Genomic DNA, 15,346 nt, shown 5'->3' on the forward strand with positions numbered 1-15,346 from the left:
TAATTAAAATATAATATAAATAAATAAATAAAACAGAAAATAAAATAAATAATATATATTAATTAAAATTTTCTTTAATTAATAATAAAATAAAAAGTAATAATCACAAAAAAACAAAAAAACATAAAAAATTATAAAACATAAATGATTAAAGGCTACCTAGGGGTGGCATTAGCTCATGATAGGGATGCCATTAGCCACCCCCATCCAAATTTTAAAGGTCTATGAACTTTTTGGCTCCAATAACTATGCTAAATAGTATGGAAAAGAGAAAAATAAAACTTTAATTCTTTCCACCAATAAGAGGTATTGAAATTAAATACATATGAAAAATAAAATAATATTTTATTAAATGTATTAAATATTTTATTAATATAGTTAATTTAGAATCACTAAAACATAATAGATAAATATAATTTTCTTTACAGATTTTTTTATTAATCTGGATATCCAACTCGTTATGCGAGCTGACTAATTTCAAGACAATTGGGCAATCACCTGTTTTACGGACAGTTCGGAGTCACCTTATTTGAATCTCTGTGACCGTAAGAGATTTTTTATTCCCATTTGATTTTGAATCCGTGATTTCCAGACACTTTTGATCTTTAAAGAGTTCAAATCAATCAGATATCACCTTCATGGTTAATTTCCATTGGTATTTTGAGAATATATGGGTGTTATTTGAAAACTAAAAAGAAAGAAAATAAATATTAAAAAAAAAAACAAAAAAGGAAATGGAAAAGCTTGATGTTTACGTTAAAAGATATGAGGGGGTAGTTTAGGGAAATCAGCAATCAAAATTAGAAAGAGAGCGGGATTTCCGCAAAGAAAAAAGGGTGGGTGATTGTTCTGTGGGACCACATTGCCCTTCCCCCTTTATTTTACTTTCTAAAATCCTTTTAACTAATTCATCCTAATCACGGGTTGTCAAATACTCACTCCCGCCACCTGTTATGTAGTGTTGATGCTTTCATTTTACGGGTTTTAAATACTAGACTTAAGGTGGGAAGCGTATGTAGGTTTCTTAACCTTTGGACGTATATTAGGGTGAGACGTATCGAGATGAGATTTATCGGATCAATCCTCATATCAAGTTCATTCATGGGTGGATTTGAGACTAAAGGTGATCAAGTGTTCAGATCTCTTCTTATACTTCTTATCTTAACTCTCTTTTTTACACGATCCTTCACTTATATAGATATAGGGTCAGGTTCACATGAGACCAACCCGTTTTCATGAGATCTGTGAGACCATCTAAATAACACTAAACGTTCACAGCAAAATACGATAATTTAATAATTTAAATATATTAATAATTTAAATATATTTAAATTATTTAAATATATTAATAATTTAAATAAAGGCTCAAGTCGGGGATGGGCATATCTCTCCCCGTCTTGCCCCGTACCCATTTTATATATTAATAATTTAAATATAGAATACATATTTCTTATTATTTAGTTTAACCCTTTCCTCCAAGGCTCCAATCCTCCTGACTCTTGTTCGTGAGTCACCACTTTACCTTCCTAAATCCTTCAGATTGGTATAAAAAATCTCCGTTTTTCCATTGGGGATCCCCATCAGTGATCATAATCCCCAGTAGAGACGAAGACAAATACGGGGGATCGGGGACATGGACGGGTATTGGGATCCCCCCCCCCCCAAATTCCCATGTCTAGGGAGGGAGGTTCAATGGAAAACCGAAAAAAAACTGAGGAACACTCTAATAATCGTTTATCTGAACGGTACACATATGTACATACAAGTAATTAAAGCTGTTTTTTGGTTCTTATGCACATGTGCTTATTATAAATTGTTTGTATCCACATGTACATAACATTTAACTGAATAGTTACCACAGTGTTCTTCAGTTTTTCATTTTTTTTTACAGATTTTCCCTAAACCCCTCTCTCTATATATCTATTATATAATACAAGTTTTAGAGACATGGGAAATATTGTTGTGTAAGCAACTTACTTGCACGTCAAAACTTGGAATATATTTTAAAAAAATAATGGGAAAAATGTGATTAAATTTAGGTATACCAAACAGTGAAGTTGTCACTTTCTGACCTCTTTCTTGTTTTTTAGTTCTAATTCTCCTATAAAAAAAGGGGGGGCTTATCGTTGTTGGCCCGTAAAACGTGCGGGTGGTGGGTCAAATATTTCTTAATTTGGGCCTGGCCCATCTTCTTCCACCAGCCCATTATTTTATTTTTCACCAACCCCTTCCCCTTCCCATTTCATTTTTATTATACAATATACACTACAAATGTGGTCCTTGTTCGTTTCTTGAAAATAACACTATTTTTATTCCTCTAACTTTGAAGTTATAAGATGGTCATTAGATATGGCAAAAAAAAATCCGAAACTGATGGTGAAAACCAAAATTTTCGGATCGGGTTCGGAGACATCTTATCTGGGACGGGATGAGACGAAAATCGGTGACATATTCAGGGATTTTAACAGGGACGAGGACGGTACCGCCCCGACCCAGACAAATATGTGTATGTATGCTAATTTTTAATATATATATATATATATAGGGTTGGGTTCACGTAAGACTAAAGGTTTTTCGTGAGACCCGTAAGACCAATTTATGTTTATTGATCAACTTTATAAGTTAATGATCTAATGGTCTAAAGTTGTACGGTGACAATTTTGTAATTATTGAGAAGTCTCGTGGCAATTTTGTGATTATTAATATTCAGATTATAGATCTAATCCAAGGGTTGAGAATTGGTCTTACGGGTCTCACGAAAAACTCTTGGTCTCACATGATCTCAAGTCTCTCTCTCTATCTCTCTTTATATAATATAATATAATATAATATAATATAATATAATATAATATAATATAATATAATATAATATAATATAATATAATATAATATAATATAATATAAAGAAAATATTAACATTAAAATTTAAAAGACTTTTATCCACTTTAGCTCAACATTCCAAATAAAGTTCACGAAAAAGTTTAATTTATTTGTTTAATCATGATATTGTGATGTTAGATGTATGATATTTGATTAAATTTTTTAGAAGAAAATATTTAATTAAAATTAGTTACCTAGTATATCAATAACGTAATATAAATCGTATTTTAAAAACATTTGTGAATCAAAATGTATTATAGTGATTACATTCACAATATTTCACGTGTATCACAATGCATTTTCTTTGTTTTATGAAATGTATCATAGTGTGGATTTTCATTATTTTAATTGTTTTACAAAGGGTATCACATTGTGCATCTTGTATGTATATCTGAGTATCACATTGAATATCGTTTGTAGATATCACAGTGTGTATCTTGTGTTTACATCAGATTCATGATGATGTGGGTAGTGATGTTGTATCCAACTTAGTTTTATTTGCTGAAGCATTAACCATATACCACATTACTTGTAACATCAACATGGTAATCGGTTAATGCTTCAACCAGTTACCCGGGTATTTAAATGTTTAAAACTTTACATCTTGGGTAACAAAATAAAAGTTTTGAAAGTACATTACCAAAAATATGAATCAAGTTAAAGTACATTATTTTTTCATGCAATTTGCCCAGTTATATATGATGATAATACGGATAACATAAAAGAGTATCACACGATAAATCAATTAGTAATTTAATTTTACTGATGGAACATGATAAGAAAATGATTTCCATTAAAATTTAATAAGAGGTAAGTCCATTCAGACTGTTTATTTATTTTCTTCAGCACTTCTATTAACCTCTTATATCCGATTCAGTAAGAGATAAGTCCATTCAGACTGTTTGTTTATTTTCTTCAGCACTTCTATTAACCTCTTATATCTGATTCAGTAAGAGGTAAGTCCATTCACACGTTTGTTTTTTTCAATTTTTCAGAGACACTTATGTCTTATTGTCATCTTATCTGGTAAGAGGTGAACTAATCCATCATTTGTCTCTTAATCTTCTTCAAACACTTAGCAACGTTGTTTTTTCTCAATCGCTCCTCCCTCAGTCGATTAACATTAATCGATCATTTCTCTCAATCGTTTCTTACCAGATAGATCCTCACCTCTCATTAATTAAAATTCAGTCATTTATCAGTTTATAAAAAACAAATAGTTGTATAGATTTTATTTCAGACTTCAGTACCACCTCTTATCAATCAAAAGTGAAATAAGACTTCATACTTCGACATCTACTAAAAACAAACAACATCTTAGAGTTTTCTCTATGTTAAAGAACACTTAGGTGACATTTGTTTTTTAAGAGGTGCTGAAGTATGATTTCACTTCTGATTTATAAGAGGTGGATTGAAGTCTGAAATCTGAATCAGTAAGATTGTTTGTTTTTACATCTAAAGTCTGAAATTTGAATCAATCAAACTACTACAAAAACATAAAAGATAGATAGATTTTTACAAAAGTATAAAAGATAAATAATCTATGCTAACAAATCTCTTTCAGCCCTCAAAATATGAATAATTTGGTAGAGGGAAAATTAGGATTAAGAGGGTATTAAATAATACATTTACCACTTAAAATTTCAGAGGACATTTAGAGTTTTTAGGTTATTATTTTAAAAAATAAAACAAATGCTCTTAATACCCAAACGTCAAATTAAACTTCAGAAGTATTAAGAGGTAATTTTGAAAAAACAACATATAATAAAAATTGTGTAATAAATAACAATGGATAAAATAAAACAAGTTGCAATTTGTAGTCAATGGTCAAGGTGTGGTTTGTAGGAGTCCAACCCCAACTTCATTCCTCTTTAGCGGTCACAATTCAAAGTGCAGATTGAAATCCCAAACCAAACGAAGAAGAAGAAGAAGAAAACACAGACAATTACGTTCTGCACGAAGGTAAATCCACCATTTTCTTCCTCTATTTACCATGCTTTCATATGATTCTTTTATCATTTGATTTCGATTATGAATGGAGAATGATGATGATGACGAATTGGTGAATTAAAAGCTAATAAACAACTTTAATTTGATCGATTTCATGTGAATAGAGGTTGTAAGCAACAAATCTATGGAGATTTCGATTGTAAATGGAGAATGATGATGGTGAATAGATGAATTTGAAAGCTAATAAACAAGCTTAATGTGATTGATATCATGTGAATAGAGATTTTAAGCAACAAATCTATGGGGATTTCGATCATTGATTTCAGATTTACGAAGTTGATGGTAAATAGTCTGAGATTAACCTGTGGAATTGAGAAAACTGTGAAGAAATTGGGTTCGTTGAGGTGAAATATCATCGTGATCTTTTATCAGAAGGGTGCAGAACTTTAGCTCGAAACCAAAACCGAAACCCTAAGTTTTGTTTGGATAATTACTTACAGAATTTTACATGTATACATATATTATGGAAATAGTAGCTTTTAAATTCGGTTTTATGAGTTCAAAATATTGTTCACGTCAGCTATGGCATATTTTCTTTAGGTAAATTGCATTAAAAAGTAATCATACTTTAACTTGATTTATATTTTAAGTAATTTTTATTTTGGTTATTAAGATGTAAAGTTTTAAATAGTTAAGTATTCCGATAACCGGTTGAAGACTAATTTTATATTAAAAAATTCATGTCGTCAGCAAATAATACTGAGTTGGATACCACATCAACATGATAACCGATTAATGCTTCAACCAGTTACCAAATGTTTAAAACTTTACATCTTAGGTACCAAAATATAAGTTTTGAAAGTAAGTTACACAAAATAGGAATCAAGTTAAAGTACGTTACTTTTCATGCAATTTGTCTTTTTTAAAATAGGATTCTATTTTTAAAAAAAAATTACATTCAACTCCAAGAGCTACTATATTTTAGCAATCTTAACATTAGTTATATTATTAAAATATATTTAATAAAATATTATTTCTCCCTCCCAAATGTTTGTTTTCAGTATCTCTTATTGGTGGGAAAGTAATAAAATAATAATTTTTCTCTCTATTTAGTAGAGATTTCTCTAAATTTATAGACTTTACAACCTCTTTCACCTTTTCTCTATTTTAACATACAAAATAACGTAACTGTTAGAGCAATTTTTTGCTAAAATCCCTCTTTTCTTCATTTTATCTTAGCAGTTTAGAGATGTTCTAGTTGTTAGTCAATAAACTAATTATCTTAAGCTAGATAGCATGGCAATGTAGAATAAATGGCTGTTTGGTAATTGCTGAATGGTTTGGTGTAGAATGATTAAGTTGTCAGAATGATTAAGAGACTCTCATGATATAGTGCAAAATGAAATATAATTGTTTGGTAATTGTGTACAATGAAATTAGGGCTCTTAATGGTTAAAGGAGATCCATGATACAAAATCATTCATAAGGTTTTAGAACCATTAAGAGCAAATTTTTTTTTTGCCAAATAAGATTCACCTCTTAATCATTCAGCTGTTGCCTCTTAATGGAACTATTAAGAGGTGAACAAACAACCCCTAACTTATAAGGATATACTGAAAAATTAATTGAAAGAAAAAACTTCTCGACTTTGTTGAAATGTTACTTGAACTATTGTTTTGAAAAGCTAGTTATAGGTTACCTTATGACTAATCGAAATGGACTCGTGAAGATAAAGATGGTTTATGATAAAGAAGTCAAAAATTGAACCAATTTAAGATTAAAATACAAATACTGAATTTGCTGAATTTATGTTATTTGCAGTAACTAATATGCATCTCCCATGTAGTTTTTATGTTATTTTCATTGTATAAGAACCTTGATTTTTATATTTAATTTTGTATAAAATGTCATTTAATAAATAATATAATAAAGGTTGATAGTAAAAACAGTTCATAGGACCCACAAAAAAGATGTTTTTAAAAGTAAGTCTATGGTGGAATTTGAAGAAGATTCTTAATTTGATGAATTTACAATTATGTGATAAGAATAAAGTATAGGAAATGAATTCCTATAAGTCATTCCATTACAGTTAGAGGTCGTTTACTAAATGCTCACCCGGTAAGTATTTATTGGGTAATTTTCCTTTCCAGATGAACATGGTAAGAGGAAAAAATCTTATCTGGTACGAATGATGATAAGGATGGAGAGTCTTACCCGGTAAGCGAGGGTGACGACTCTTACTCGGATAAACGCTTACTAGGTAAATTGTTGCATAAGATACGTTTTGATGTACTACAATCTTACCCAATAAAATAAATTATAGTGTTGACTCTTAACGGTAAGCGCTTATCGGGTAAGCGCTTACCGAATAAGCATTTAGATAAACGACCCCTAGTTGTAATGGAATGACTTGTAGGATATATTCTTTATCACATAATTGCTAATTTTTGTATGTGTATATTCTAGGGGGGTTGTTATCACATTCCTCCTTCACATATTACCTTATTTCTCATCTCTTCTCACTCTCAATACCTTCTTGAAGTAGAAATAAAATATGGGTAGACCAAATATACTTCTATTTACTAACTTTTTTTTACATACATCAACATAGATTTATTTTTTTTACATTTTCAATATATAATTTAACTTTATTATGATATAAATAGGATACATACAGTAATACTCATAAAATATAAGGAAATTAACTGAAACAGTCAATCCCATCAATCAAATTCACTTTTTAGAGTGTCTTCCCAAAAAACCCCATCTTTTACGTATTTGTGTAAAATCTAATTTTAGAGTTTAGGGTTTAGTTTAGATTTAATACGTTGATTTTGACTAAAATGAAAATTCAATTGGAAAGAAAATACTAAAAAGTCCATAAAATACAGATGATGACTGTGCACACATTTCAAGAAAGATAAAAGCTTGTGAGCACCCACCACCCAACCTACCATTATTATATCAGAGTTCTTCATTTCTTAGAAATCACCAAAAAGAGAACATTACACAGGAGTTGTTTTCTGACTTTTGATCATGGAATAATGCTGTAATCAATCTCTCCCTTTCTTTCTTTTCAGAATCAAACACCTCCCCTTCGATTCTTCTCAACTCAACTTGCTAAAAGGTAAAACAAATCCCATCCCTTTTCCAATTTCTATTCCTGTCCATCTTTTATTTGCATTTCTATGCTTCAGTTGAATCATTAATGAATACCCATAAGTTTATTTTTATATTTAATTGCTACAATTTCGATTTCAATCAAATCTACCCATTCTAGCTTTATCTGAAATCTTTGCTAGGGACTGTTTGACAGTTGTTGAATGATTTGATGTAGAATGATTAAGTGGTCTGAATGATTAAGATGTTCTTATGATATAGTGCAAAATGAAATATAATTATTTGATAATTATTTACAATGAAATTATGACGCTAAATGGTTAAGGGAGACCTAAGATACAAAATCATTCAGATGGTTTTAGAACCATTAATAGACAAACTTTGTTTTTAGCAAACAAGTTTCACCTCTTAACATTTCAGATGTTGCCTTTTAATAAAACTATTAAGAGGTAAACAAATTACCCATTGTCTTTCTATTATAGGATCAGTACTCATTCAGTTGAGCATATTTCTTCAAAAGATTCCTAATAGACAATCAAAGTTCAAAATCTTTGATAAAAATTGAATTCTCTATTGTGGAGATCATTATCATTACATATATTTAATTAAATATTATTTCACTCTTCTAAACATTTTATTTCTAAGGTTATCTATTGGTCAAAATTATTCCTAATGTATTTTCTAACACCAATAGATAATTATAAAGTCAATAATATATATATATATATATATATATATATAAAGTCACTTCAAACTTAGTTCAAGGTAAGGTTCTTGTACAAAAACTCAAATGATATGAGATTCTTGTAAGAATTATCTCCTACACTAGTTCTTATAAGAACATACACTCCATTGAAGATGCCAAGTAACTATTATCATAAAGTTTTATGAAGCTCCTTAATCTCGTGGGTTGACAATGACGGGATAAAAAATAAGTCACTTCATTAGAGATACTCTTACCCCTGCCCTGAAAAACAGAGATTTTTTTCCCAGTTCGTGTGCACCTCGGCTAACTCATGGGTCCTGGGAAATAACCAAAGAAAATTCTCCGTGGTCTTGGAGGGACTCAAAACCGTTGACCTTCAAGGAGGAGTGCCAAAGTTCAAAGGGTTTAAATGCTCGAATTGTGTTTGGATTCTTTGGACTCAAATACGTATTTGAATCTTGCTATCCTTTATGGATACTTTTTGGTAACCATGGGTGTCCTAACTAGCTTACGCACGTAGGACCATGAAGTTAACAAACTGAAAAATCCAAACGGTGTATCAAGACCTAGTCTTTATTTGTCAGTTAAAAAACCGTCAAAGTTTTCGAGGCTTTCTTCCATACCATCCCTAATTGCACTCTTTGGTTTCATTTATCTTAAAGTAATCTATTTGGTAGAAATAGTGTAAACTGATTGCAATTTTGGCAGGAATTATCATGTCTTCCTTTGCGACTGCCGAAGTTTGCGACGCACATGCATCCCACCTAGCCGTTGGTGATCTCCGAGCCCTGGAGCCCGTGTTCAAGATTTACGGGCAATGTCGAGCTTTCTCTGGGCCCATAGTCACTCTCAAGGTGTTTGAGGACAACGTTTTGGTTCGGGAGTATCTCGAGACTAGGGGGGACGGTCGGGTCCTAGTCATTGATGGCGGTGGAAGCATGAGATGTGCACTCGTGGGCGGCAATCTTGGCCAGTTGGCTCTGAACAACGGGTGGGCAGGAATTGTCGTCAATGGGTGCATCAGAGACGTGGATGAGATCAACGATTGCGATATTGGGGTTCGAGCATTGGCTTCTCATCCTCAAAAGTCGTATAAAAGAGGTGTCGGTGAAAAGAACGTGCCGGTTCATATCGGAGGAACCATAATCCATGATGGTGAATGGTTGTATGCCGATAGCGATGGGATTCTTGTGTCGAAAACCGAGTTGTCGTTGTGAAAGTTTCCCTATCGATACATCCTTCAGAAAATGCCGAAGTGTTCAGTGTTTTTTTTCCTTCTCGTAGTCTTGTAACAAATATTTTGAGACGATGGATTCTTTGTATTACAGTCTCTGGTCATATAAGGTGGTAGTCATCTTTGCAGAATAATTGGAAAGTTTCGGGTTCGATTTCAAGTACCATCCACCCGGTCTTGGGAGATGGGACATACGATTTACGTCCCCATGATAAACATAGAACTGGTCGATGTTCCGGAAGGTTCTTTTTGTTGTTCGGAAAATTTATGAAAAATATCTTGTCTTTTGAAACCGTAGAAATCTGAATCAATTTATGTGCATTTTGGCTAATCTCAATAAGCCCGAAAGAGAGAAAATAGCTAACGGAAAATAATTCTTCCTGAGGTTATAAATCTTACAACCAACATCTGATACATGTCAACATTAACGAGGTGAACCAAGATGCACCAGAACAATTCTCTTGTAAAACGTAATTTTATGGGTAGACATGAGATTAAAAGTGATCACGGGTTCAGATGTCTTCTTACGCTTTTCACCATAACTTCTCTTTCTCACACGATTCTTTGCCTACACACACACACAAACATTAGACTATGGGGTTGTTTACCAAACACTTACCCGGTAAGTGCTTACCAGTAAAATTTAATACTATGATTTACTTACTAGGTAAGATTTTACTCCACCAAAATGGTATTATATGCAACAATTTACCCGGAAAGCTCTTACCATGGTAAGAGTCGTCGCCCTCACTTATCGGGTAATACTCTTGGTCCTTGTCTCGCTCTTACCAGGTAAGATTCTTGGTTCTTACAGTATTCATCCGTAAGGTAATGTGACTTGATGTTCACTTACTCGAGTAAGTGTTTACCAAGTTATATTACATTACCAGATGAATATGATAAGGACCAAAAATCTTACCTAGTAAGAACGAGGCAAAGACCGAGAGTCTTACCTGGTAAGTGAGTGTAATGACTCTTACTACAGTCAGCTCTTACCGGGTAAATTGTTGCATAAAAAGCCCTTTTTATTAACTAAAATCTTACCTAATAAGTAAATAATAATATCGAATTTTTTTGGTAGATGGTTACCTGATAAATTGAGATATTCAAATGCTTTGAACCCTTTCAACCAAGCCAAATAACCCGACCCGACCCGCTAGTCTACTGATCGTAGTGAAGGTTGAACGAAACAAAGGTGAAGGTGGAGGAGGAGAGCGAAAGCCGGCCATTCCGTGATGGATCATAAAAAAGGAACCACCGCCTCCGCCATCGTAGGCGGTTATAGCTTACTGGAAAGGATACCGGAAAGCATCCTCAATGAAATCTTCTCGAGATTAGAACCGGAGACACTGACGACGCTTTGCTCGGTAGCATGCGTTTCACGAACCCTTAACTCCTCCGTCAACAAACTTCTCTCCTCTTTCTCATCCGTAGATCTCTCGGTGAGTTATTTCTTCTACATTTACGATTTATTTCATTCTTCAATCGTGTTTTTGAAAATCCAAAGTATATGATATATAGTTCCATCACATTTTAAACCTAAAGGCCTAAAAGTTTGCAATCGGATCTGGATATTAGGCGTTTTCCGTCGATTCTCAGACATTTGATGGAATTATTAGAAGGTTCAGGAAGATCGAGAAGATCACCTTGGATTGCCTCCGTCTCAATGATTCTTCGATCAGAAGTTTTCTCGGACCAGATGTTGAGGAATTGATTTTGTTGAAATGCTCTTCACTCTCTTACAGACTTCTTTCTAGCATTGGAAGAACTTGTCCAAATTTAAGGTATGCATTTCTTCCATTCTAGTGGTTACTTTAATTGTTACTAATTTGAATACTGTAGTTCATAACTTGATGATTATAGTGTATTTGATGAAGAAATGGTTGAGCCTAAGAGACTCAATATATCTGGACATAAGCATTGTTCCATACTTGATTAGTTCTCTTTGCAAGGCTTATTGGCTGCTATAATTAGGAACAACCAAGTCTAGGTTACAAAATCCATATCTGGCCTGATGATAAATGATATTCTAAATCACACATGCCACTGGTTATAGGGGTGACAATTATGTACCAAACTAAACCAGCCAACATGTCTACCAACTGTACCAATTTAGTTGGTACCGACTACATTTGGTTGGCAGTACCGTACCAAGTACACATACTTGGTTGATACACGGTATTGGAAGTCACGAACCATTGTAGTACCGACTTATTTGATTGCTTGTTATTATTCTTATTATTTATGTATTGAATATTAAATGTTGTTAACTTTAACTGTTTTGTTTGAAAATTTGAACATTTTTAAGATTTATTCCTTGCAAATAAAACTTTTTAAACATCACATGTGTTACCTGCAAACCCAAAATGTCACTCAAAATTTGAACAAAATGACAATTTCCATATATGTAACATGAAGTTGTACAAAACCAGTACCAACATGTACCAACCGAAAATGGTTGGTACCAATTAAGTTGGTACTAAGTAGAGTTGGTTGGTACACAGAGAATTTTGCGTACCAATTATAATTGGTTGATACACGGTTTTGGGAAAGAAACTTGGTACTGTACCAACTACCAAGTCCACCCCTAACTGGTTTCATACAGGGGTGGACCCACTACGGTGCATACGTTGGCGGCCATCGCCTTGTTCCTCAGTCGTACCGGCTAGTGTAAAAAAGTCTTGGGGTGTCAAATGTGTTGCCGTATTATCTTGTTGGGCACAACCATATATTCCTTGACACTACAATAACAACACATTTTTCTCTTGGTAGAGTTGGTTTGTACGGTCTTTTCTCCCCTTTGGGGCATGGGTTCGAATTCTTATTTGTATCATTTTCTTAGTTTTTAGCTTTTATTTTCAGGTTTATTATGTTTCTGAAATTTTTTGAGATAAAAAACTCGAACATAGGATCTCATATACAAAAAAACAAGGAACTAACCAACAGACAAATGATGATTTTGTAAAAACTATCCATAGGCTTTTTATTTATAGTCAAATGGGGCCACCACTTGAAAATTTTTCTAGGTCCGACTCTGATTCTATAAATAGTATAACACTCGACCATGGGAACTTTTTATTTGTTGGATTGTCTCCATTCTCTTCTCAATGGCTCTTTTGAAAAGCAATCCGATGGAAGGATTCCATGTATTCTCACATCATTTATGTTCTATCTCAAAACAATAGAATCACAGTGTTTCTTTTTATTGTATTCAGAGTGCTTACGCTGGAGTTTTCTGGCTTTATTGACAAGTCTGCAGTATTCGATTTGAAACTTGAAGACTCACTTGGAAGTTGTCGGTTCTTGGAGGTAAATATGATTATTTATCTTTACTAATATCTATTTCAATCTCATGCCCTCGTAAACATACATCAGATTTGTGTTCCTTCGAAGCCCAATTGATTCTTTCACTTTACAGTCTCTTCGAATTAAAGTCCGTGGAGGAGAAATCAACGAATATGGCTTTATGTTGCTTGGTATCTACCATTTGCTGCCCCAAACTGTCAAGATTCTTAAGCTTCAGCCAGCTAGTGTATTGGATACTGTTATTTACCTCAGAACATTTAACTATACCAATCTTGGAATCCTGATTGCTCCCGCATCTTTCGGACAGACGTTGACACACCTATCGTTAGTCTTGGATTGCATCACTGATGTCCTTCTTCGCTCTATTGCACACTCTCTTCCCCTATTGGCTGAGCTTGATCTTAAAGACCGACCCACATCTGAACCATCTGATGACTTGTCTGACGTAGGGATTCAGTCACTAGTCGGTTGTCACCATCTAACTAGCCTCTCTCTTGTCCGAAGTCGCCAACATTTTGCCACCTCGTTCAAAAGAACGACTGATATGGGCATGTTTTTGCTTTCTGAAGGTTGCAAAGGGCTAGAATCTATCCGACTTGGTGGGTTTTCTAAAGTTAGCGATGCTGGATTCACTTCAATTTTGAATTCATGTTTCAACTTGAAAAAATTCGAAATTCAATACGCTTCCCTTTTGACAGACTTAGCATTCCAAGATATCAGTAAGGCTCCTAGGTCTCTTACAGACATAAAATTGGTGTCGTGTAGTTATATAACAAGTGAAGCAGTCCGTGAACTCGCTTCATGTAGTGATTTGGAGATTCTCAATTTACTCGGCTGCAGAAGTGTAGCAGATTCGTGTCTTACCAACGTTTCACGCCTTAAATTCTTGACAACCCTAAACTTAGGAGGCGCAGATGTTACCGATAATGGTATGTCCGTTTTAGGCAACGGGAATGCTCCCATTTCGACATTGTCTTTAAGAGGCTGCAAAAGGGTAACCGATAAAGGGATTGCTTTTTTGTTTAGAAATGAAGGAAAGATCAGAAAAAGTTTATCGTCTCTCGATCTTGGTCATATGCCGGGTATAACAGATGATGGCATTAGGACTGTTGTTGATGGGTCTTTAGGACTTGTAGATTTGTGCATTAGGAATTGTTTTCATGTCACGGATGCTTCCGTGGAGGCTTTGGGTTTAAAGGGTAGAAGATTTGAAAGTGAAAAAAGTAAAGTTTTAAGAAGGATTGATGTTTATAATTGTAGCGGGTTATCAATTGAATCTTTAAGATTGCTGAAAAAGCCTTTGTTTTGTGGTTTACAATGGATTGGAATTGGACGGACCAGATTGATTTGTGGAGATGTAGGGTTGGATGAGATTCAGAAGGAAAGAAAATGGGTGACCATTTGTAGGGATGGTTGTGAGATGGGATGTCATGATGGATGGCAATATCATAAGTTCGGACTCTAATTCGACGACTTTTTGCAAACTATGATGACCATCTTGTATTTTCGAAATTGTAGGGACGAAAAGTGTTACAATCGGCAGACTACAGGGGCCAGATTTGTAGTTTAGTCTAAAATGTATTAAAATGGAAGGAAAGAAAATGGGTGAGTATTTGTAGGGATGGTTTGCGAGATCATAAGTTTGGACTTTCAATCTGAGGGTTTTTTGCATGATGAACCGTTTAGTAGTTTGGGAATTGGAGGGATGAAAAGTGTTGTAACTGACAAACTACAGGGGCCAAATTTGTAGTTTACATAAAATGTATCAAAATGATGTAATGACTAACGAAGTTTGCCTTAGGTTTTATGTAGTGTAACAAATGGTTTATTTTTTTTAATTAGTGTAATAAAGTTTTAGTTTTTATTATTTATTTTTGTTTTATAGTTACTGGTAGATTTCGACCTTTGTAAATGTCAAATATTTAAATCCTCACGGAAGGTGAGGGTAGTATGTATGTTTTTAAAAATGCATATTACATGAAAAAGTAACGTATTTTAACTTGATTTTATTTTGGGTAACGTACTTTTAAAACTTTCATTTTGGTATCTAAGATGTAAAGTGTTAAACATTTAAGTATCTGAGTAAACGGTTGAAGACTAATTTTAGATTAAAAAATATTCGTGTCACTAACCATGTCAACAAATAATAC

At 33.4% G+C, this 15,346-nt stretch overlaps 2 protein-coding genes across 3 annotated transcripts; both read left to right on the plus strand.

The window, feature by feature from the left end:
• The first annotated feature begins 4,747 nt into the window (after positions 1–4,747).
• LOC112506850 (putative 4-hydroxy-4-methyl-2-oxoglutarate aldolase 3) lies at positions 4,748–10,050 on the plus strand. 2 transcript variants are annotated; one of them, XM_025111150.1, is made up of 3 exons: positions 4,764–4,842; positions 7,911–7,957; positions 9,365–10,050. In XM_025111150.1, the coding sequence occupies exon 3, from the start codon at positions 9,373–9,375 to the stop codon at positions 9,871–9,873; it is 501 nt and encodes a 166-aa protein (XP_024966918.1). In that variant the 5' UTR covers positions 4,764–4,842; positions 7,911–7,957; positions 9,365–9,372; the 3' UTR covers positions 9,874–10,050. The 2 variants fall into 2 exon arrangements, with proteins under 2 accessions (XP_024966919.1, XP_024966918.1); XM_025111151.1 differs by lacking the exon at positions 7,911–7,957 and having other exon boundaries at positions 4,748–4,842.
• Positions 10,051–10,305: 255 nt separating this feature from the next.
• Positions 10,306–15,012, plus strand: LOC112506397 (F-box protein At-B). Its single transcript, XM_025110402.1, has 5 exons — positions 10,306–10,322; positions 11,092–11,332; positions 11,469–11,674; positions 13,106–13,199; positions 13,309–15,012. The coding sequence occupies exons 1-5, from the start codon at positions 10,306–10,308 to the stop codon at positions 14,659–14,661; spliced, it is 1,911 nt and encodes a 636-aa protein (XP_024966170.1). The 3' UTR covers positions 14,662–15,012.
• The last annotated feature ends 334 nt before the right edge of the window (positions 15,013–15,346 follow it).

The sequence above is a fragment of the Cynara cardunculus genome (assembly GCF_001531365.2).
Source record: "Cynara cardunculus var. scolymus isolate 2C chromosome LG 2, CcrdV1, whole genome shotgun sequence".
Taxonomy (NCBI): Eukaryota; Viridiplantae; Streptophyta; class Magnoliopsida; order Asterales; family Asteraceae; genus Cynara; species Cynara cardunculus.

What these genes read in the sequence shown, in the direction of transcription:
- LOC112506850 (XM_025111151.1), top strand. Translation starts at nt 9,373, where the DNA reads ATGTCTTCCTTTGCGACTGCCGAAGTTTGCGACGCACATGCATCCCAC.
- LOC112506397 (XM_025110402.1), top strand. An exon ending in TCTCATCCGTAGATCTCTCG is followed by an intron (nt 11,333 to 11,468) that starts GTGAGTTATTTC and finishes TCTGGATATTAG; the next exon opens with GCGTTTTCCGTCGATTCTCA. An exon ending in GAAGTTGTCGGTTCTTGGAG is followed by an intron (nt 13,200 to 13,308) that starts GTAAATATGATT and finishes TTCACTTTACAG; the next exon opens with TCTCTTCGAATTAAAGTCCG.